The following is a 7,205-nucleotide window of genomic DNA, read 5'->3' as shown; positions in this document are numbered from 1 at the left end:
GCACATACGATTCCTTCAGGTGAAGGCAGGGCATGTGGCTGCTGTGCAAGTAGGCTCAGAGGAATCGCAGCAGGAGTTTATGAAAGTTCTCTTCTGGTTGCTTCCATTTCCTCAGGAAAATAGAAGCAAGGTCATGAAGTAAGAGTGAGGAGATATAAGAAAAGAAGTGACATGTTAAATAGTCATGAAAGAGAATGGGAGAGTGCATCACATTTAGCTAAAAGTATATAACAGAAGAGATCGGGTGTGTTTAGGGTGGTATGGCTGTAGGCATGCTCAGCAAAATAAGTCAGACTGAAAAAGTAATGAGCCATATGATTTTACTCATATGTGGGATATAAAGCTGAAAGCAACAAAGGAACAAACAAGACCAAGGAAAACTCATAGACACAGACCAAAGGAAGGGGGCTGGGAAGTAAAAGGAGTCAAATACATATATGGTGACGGAAGAAGATTTGACTTTGGGTGGTAAACAATGCAATGTATAAATGATGTATTATAGAATTATACACCTAAACATGTAATTTTATTAACCAATGTCACCACAATAAATTCAATAGAAATATATAATAGTTCCATTATTTTGTGTATTTTGGGTGAATTTAGAATTTATTTATAAGTGCAATTTCAGTTTCTTTTCATGTTCACATCACTTTATATCTTTTCTAGCTTCTCATATACAAAGTGGCTAATCCCATAGCAAACTGACAGAAAATCAAAGTGAAGAGAGCTTGTTTAGTTCTTGAGCTCCTAAGGCCACCTGTCATAACTAAAACACCCCTTTCTTTTCTGCTTCTGAAATAATTGCATTTTCCCCCCTCCCTGCTTCTCGACAGGGTGGTGGTGATTGCCCGGAAATGAGTATTGGAGCTATAAAAATTGCCTTGGAAATTTCTCTTCCTGGTTCTTTCATCTATGTTTTCACTGATGCACGGTCCAAGGATTATCGGCTCACTCATGAGGTTCTGCAGCTTATCCAACAGAAACAGTCACAGGTGAGTGGGAAGCAGCCCCTGGATGTTCCATCTGAATACAGCTGTAAGGAACACAGCATGCGAGAGCGCGTCTCTCTTCTTTGACCATGTATGCCAATGTCAATCATTACAACTGCTAATCCATGTTTGTGTACTCCAATATGTATGTATCATTTAATTTATGTGTATAAGTGGATATGTGACATTTGTACAAAGTATTTGAATGTCTTGTTGTTTTTATACAGAGAAGAAGTGATTTGGGGATTAATTAAGGTACTTGTTACCATGTGTCCTTATAACTGAGAAAAACATAGACCAGCACAAAAGGCCTTTATTTAAATTGTCATCTCCTATGTGGAATCTTGTCAGAGTTAGAGTTCCTAATTGTATCGGTTAGCTACTGCTGTGTAACAAGCATTTCTCACTATCAGTAGCTTAAAACAACAAGCATTTATTTCTCACATGTTAGCAGAGCTCAGGTGAGCTTGGTTAGACTTGCCCACTTGTATGTCTGGGGATAGTTTGAGTTTGGCTTATATAGGCTTATATCTGGGGTAACTTAACTCTGCCTCACCGGCTTCTCATTCTCTTATCTAAGACCAGTAAGAAAGCTGATATAGGTATGCTCTTCTCATGGACAAGACAGAAACACTAGAAATCAAGTAGAAATACCTAAGGCTTCTTGAGTGTAGGCTCAAAACGGATAGAATGTCCCTTTTGCCTGTGGTACTGGCCAAAGCAAGTCACATGCCTGTTTGGATACAAGGATGACAAAATAAGCTTCATCTGTTTAGTAGGAAGAACTTTGCCAAGTGTTCGGATATAGGGAGGAATATATAAATATATGTGTTATATATTCCACTTGTTTAGTAGTATGTTAACGCATAAGAGGTGCTCAATAAATGTATATTGATTTCTGAAAACCCTTTAAATTGTCTCCTTTTTAAAAAAAATCAAAGGTGGTATTTGTGCTCACTGGAGATTGCGATGATCGGAGCCATATTGGATACAAAGTCTATGAAGAAATTGCCTCCACAAGTTCTGGTCAAGTGTTCCACCTGGACAAAAAACAGGTTAATGAGGTGAGTGTCATAAAACGGGTCTACTTTATTATAAGGTACTTTACCAACATCAGCTAGGCCAACCTAATTGTAACAGATTTGATTCCAAAACCAATTTGAACAAAAAGGTTTTCTTTTCCTAGGCCACAGGTCAATAAAGGCATTAAACCAATGCGGGGGGTTATCTAGTATTAATTCCTAGATTGTATAATGCTATACTGTCAACTTATTTAGATTTAAGCATAAATATATTTAAAATGTACTTAGTGGGATTTGAACATTTTTGTAGTTTTTTTTGATTCCAAAGGTCAATTCATATTTCTGATGTATAGTTTTTGGATAACTGGTAAAATGAGGCTTTCCTGTTTACTGAAAAAAGTTAGTTATTGAGCAAAATTCTAAAGAAGTTTGATCTCTAAGATTAAAAGTAAAAACTGTAACTGCAAACTAGTCTTCTAAAAACATTTTTGGTAATAAAATCTGTAACTTACATATGATGAAAATCTTGGTATTTTCTTTAAAAACGTGTTAGAGATATGTCTAATTGTCCTAATTTTTTCTCTTTTTGTTACTTTTCCTTTGCTTCCTTGTGATAAAAAATAAGTACTTATTTGGCTCCCCCTTAAGTTTCTAGGAACATGGCACTGTAAAGATAAGGTTTTATGTAGGCATAACTCACAATTGATTGATATGGTCACTGTATCTACATTCATTCTATTAACTTCATGGCAGACTCCTTTGTGCTCTAATGAAATGGTTCAGTAGTTCACTTATAGCTAAAGATTTCTTATCTCATCATGATAAGTCATTGCAAATTTCTAGAATAAACAATCTAGCAAAATATATTTTTTAATCAGTAGATAATATACAAACCTGGAAGGTTACTTTAGTCTAAATTTTTTTTTTTTCTTGGAAGAAACAGCCTCAGAGAGGGTTATGGCTTGAGTCCCTACTGTGTCCACTGTAGAGATCAGAAATGCCTGGGCAGGGTCTGACAACTCCTGTGGGAAGGCCTTGGCAGTGATTTGTATAAACATTTGCATGAGAATTGGGAGCCTGGGAAGAAAAGAGTGGGGGAAGAGCACAGGACGCTCTCAGGAACTGAGTTTCCTGTCCCATCCCACAGAGTGTGACTGACCCTAACGAGGGACAGGACACTGGTTGCAGTTGTTTTTCATCTCAGCTTCTGCAAGCCCCTGCAGTACAGTCAATATTGTGAGCCCAGAGTAGGGTGTAAGCCAGGAAGAGTGCCATTCTGTCTCCCATCAGGGAGGACCACACCCACTTAGGGTGTTGTGAGGCTCTTAGTTGGAGGTGGCAGTGGTGTTCAGCACAGACATCTGGGAGTTGGTGCCAGCAGAGGATGCCACGCCCAGTGGACATGGTGGTTCCCAGCAGAGATACTAGGGAAGAGAAGTGGTGGAAAGAGACATGGCCAGCGCCAGGGCTTTTGGAAGAATAGTTGTTTGAATCTGTGAGCAGCCAAGCACAGTTGGGAGATTCCCAGTATAAATTGGGTGTAACTTTAAGGGAGAACCATCGACTTTATTAGGGTCCCGTAGCTGGAAAATTCCATGGTATATTCTGTGAATATAACTACACTTATATCCATATACCTAGGGAGATTGATTTGCACAAAATTGAAAATACTGTTGTTGCCTTAAGCAGAGAAAATGCCTTATTTATTAAATAAGTGGCCCAGTGCGCAATTTTTATGGACCTAATAATTTTTAACCATTTCCAAGAATAACAGTTTATAAAAACATGGTATATATTGCAAAAAAAAACTTTATAGATGTATTAGAGAAATTTAACCCACTAGTTTGTTAATAGTTTCTCTCCCACATCCTTAACTGGCATTCTGATCTTTAAACTTAGCTTAGGCAGAATAGGATTAGAGAGAAGCATTGCTAAAACTGCCCATTTTTATAAAGTGGAGCTTGATGCCAGTGGGGATGGGCTGTTAATTTATCTACCAGTCATAGCCATCCCAACGCCCTTGCCAATTGGTTCAGGAGAGATGATCTCATCTACTCTAGCCCACTGGGACTCAAGGGGAATTGAGCTAAGGGTGTCTTGCACAAGTTCTCGTCTTCCAGATATTGTCCGACATGGATATGAATCCCAGATCTGATGCAGGCGTCTCCATCCAAGCCAGGCATGAAACAAATACAAGGGGGAATAGAGAGCTATGAACATCCAAAACCTTTGGATTAAGTTAGCATTTGAACCCGTCCTACTGCTGTCTCCAAAATTAAGGAAATGGTCTTTTTGCTTAAGCCAGTTAGAGTTGAGCATTCAGTAACCCAAAAATAAATGCATCCTAACTGATAAAATTCTATATTTCTTTGTGACATGGTCTCTCTAAGCCCCAGTTTCCTTGTTTGTAAAATGGGAATAATAGAACTATCCATTTTGGAAAGTTCTAAGATTAAATAAGATAATGCATGTGAACTGTTCCACACGGGGACTGGTGCGGGGTGAGTGGCTAATAAATGTTAACTAGTATTATTACAATCGTTTTAATGTTATTTTGCTTTCAAATGGGGAAAATGGGCCCCTGTGTTCGTTAGAAACCAGATGGCTGGCTGGTGCTGGGAAATAAATTTGAGTGGGAGAGTCTGGGAAGATGCTGGAGAGATGGTTTCTTTTTCTTTGTGAGCGAGGAAAAGGTATTGCAGAGGGGTTACTGGAACTGTATAAACCAGTATGTTCCTACAGAAAGCCACCACGGTGAAAGGTTTTGCTAAGGAAAAGCAGAGTGACAGTGCTAAAAATGGATTTTTAAAGCTTGTAGTGTATAATTTAGCCATTTTTCTTTTCTCATTGTTCCAAATATTCCTATTATGTAAACGTTATAAACTCTAGGGAAACTAGATGCTATTGAGATATCTGCATATTTAATAGACACTGAACTTAAGGGAAGCCACACACATACTGAGTCCTTTCATTTTACTCAAGAGCAATTTTTCATAATACTGGAGAGAACAGTGTTTTCCCCTCTTAACCTAGTTCATCAATTTCCCAACCTCTAGCGAGGTATATATATATTTTTTATTAACTCTCTTGAGCTAACTTAAAGTTTTTCCTGTCTGTTTTTTTTCTCTTTTAAATAATGATTAAGTAGAAGACCTACGTATCTTTCATCTCTATTTAACATAAAAGGGAAACCAAAGTAAAGAAATTAGTTGGCCAAGCGTGAGTAGTCTATAAATCATTGTACAGTATTACATTTTAGAAACACAAGTTAAGACTCATCTCAAGGATGTACTTAAATAGTTCACCTTTGAAGATGAAAACGGAACTAAACAGTCCTCCTCCTCCATTTCTTTGTAAATTGGGTGATTGTCAGTGGATCTAATTAATGCTTCCTTTGGACATTAAAAGTCCAAGTTTGGAATCTCAGAGTTGCTCACAGATGTTATATTCTTGGGAAACGACAGTAAGACAAAGCTCCATTATCGACTAAGTCTTCATCGCTTCTCATTTCCTGGTGACTTCCTTTCCCCCAATCCAACTGGAAGGTGAAAGACCAAGGAGCCCTGTTGAGGGATTCCATAAAGATCCGCTTCCCAGAGAGCCTGATGGAGAAGGGTAGAGAACAAATCTGGAGAAACAAAATGGAATTATCCAACCCAAGCAGCACGTGTAGAAGTGAAGACCCCAGACTCTGGGGCCATGGCGCACATTCCAGCCGTATGACCTTAGTCAGGTTACTTGCTTTTCTGTCTCAGTTTCCTCATCTGTAAAATGAGGAGGACGATAGTAACGACTTCATGTGGTTGTTGTGTTTAGAACATATCAGGGAATATGAACTCCCATCACTTTTATTTAGTGATACATGCTAGTCAAAAGATTCCAGCCATGTTTTTAGAATTTCCCCTGAAACAAAGAAATATGTATTTAGTGTCCCTTTCTGATGAAATGGCCAAAGACTGCATGCTGTAATAGGAGACACTGGGGCTTTAGCATCAGGGAGACCTGGGTTTGAATGACCTCTTTGCCATTAGATAGTTGAATAACTTTACTCAACGTTATTTAACTTCTCTGCAACTGTTTCTTTATGTGAAAAAAAAAGTGTATTAGTTGACTCATAGGACTGTTGTGAAGATTAAATAAAGAATACTAGTAGGTGTAGTAAACTCCTACAGCCCGGGGAGTATGGAAATCACCCAGCTTGAAGTCTCTTAGAATAGGAATGGCTCAGCTCCCAAGGAGGACACAGATAGTTCTACATGGAGTGCAGGCCCCGTGAAAGGCTCAGAAGGAGAGGAGTATTTTGTGAGCTCCCCTCCCCTTTAGAAATAAATGCCTAAGGGAGAATGGACTCAGAACTAATACTTTGTAAGATTCTCAAATTTTTATAATTTCCCATTTTCACATCACAGCAAAACCACTAAAAAGGAAAAAAGTTGTAACTGCTTATTCTGAGATGATCACAATGATCCTAGTCATATGTAGGTAACCTGTACAGAATGCTTATTATGTTTCAGACACTAGGCTGAGGACATTCCTTGAATTCTTATAGGCCTATTGGCAATAAATAAGTTTTTTTTTTGTTTTTTGTGGGTTGTTTTTTTGCAGAGCAAACTGTTTCTTTATTTAAAAAGACATCATATTTCTTTAGAACATTTAATAAACTTAAAATTAACTCATAAAAATTTGCTGTTCTTTTTTTAAATTTTATTTGATTGTTTAAAGTAAGTCCTTTGGTTGATCTCTTACCCACCCCCACCAACACCCCCCAGCCTTCCCACTGTAATTGGGAGGTCTGTTCAATGCTTTTCTGCCTCTGTACCTAACTTTTTGTTCATCAGTTATAATGTTCTTTATTATCCATGAATGAGTGAGATTGTGTGGTGTTTTTCTTTTACTTCATGGCTTATTTCACTTAGCATAATGCTCTCCAGTTCCATCCATGCTGCTGCAAATGGTAAGAATTACTTCTTTTTTACAGCAGCGTATTATTCCATTGTGTAGATGTACCATAGTTTTCTAATCCACTCATCTGTTGATGGGCACTTAGGCTGTTTCCAAATCTCGGCTATGATAAATTGTGCTGCTATGAACATAGGGGTGCCTATATCCTTTCTGATTGGTGTTTCTAGTTTCTTGGGACATATTCCTAGAAGTGGGATCACAGGGTCAAATGGGTTCTCTTCTTCATTTG

The 7,205-nt window shown here is 38.1% G+C and overlaps 1 protein-coding gene across 1 annotated transcript in view; it reads left to right on the top strand.

Annotated features, from left to right (window-relative positions):
• Positions 1–828: 828 nt before the first annotated feature.
• Positions 829–7,205, top strand: part of LOC102761717 (hemicentin-1) — a 127,711-nt gene continuing 121,334 nt past the window's right edge. Inside the window, exons 1-2 of the mRNA XM_015569926.1 lie at positions 829–995; positions 1,934–2,091. Coding sequence (XP_015425412.1) covers positions 858–995; positions 1,934–2,091 — 296 coding nt within the window. The 5' untranslated portion in view covers positions 829–857. The remainder of the gene's footprint in view (positions 996–1,933; positions 2,092–7,205) is intronic.

This window comes from Myotis davidii, unplaced genomic scaffold (assembly GCF_000327345.1).
Source record: "Myotis davidii unplaced genomic scaffold, ASM32734v1 scaffold362, whole genome shotgun sequence".
Taxonomy (NCBI): Eukaryota; Metazoa; Chordata; class Mammalia; order Chiroptera; family Vespertilionidae; genus Myotis; species Myotis davidii.
The sequence above is the reverse complement of the archived record's forward strand: the minus strand, read 5'-3'. Positions and strand labels throughout refer to the sequence as shown.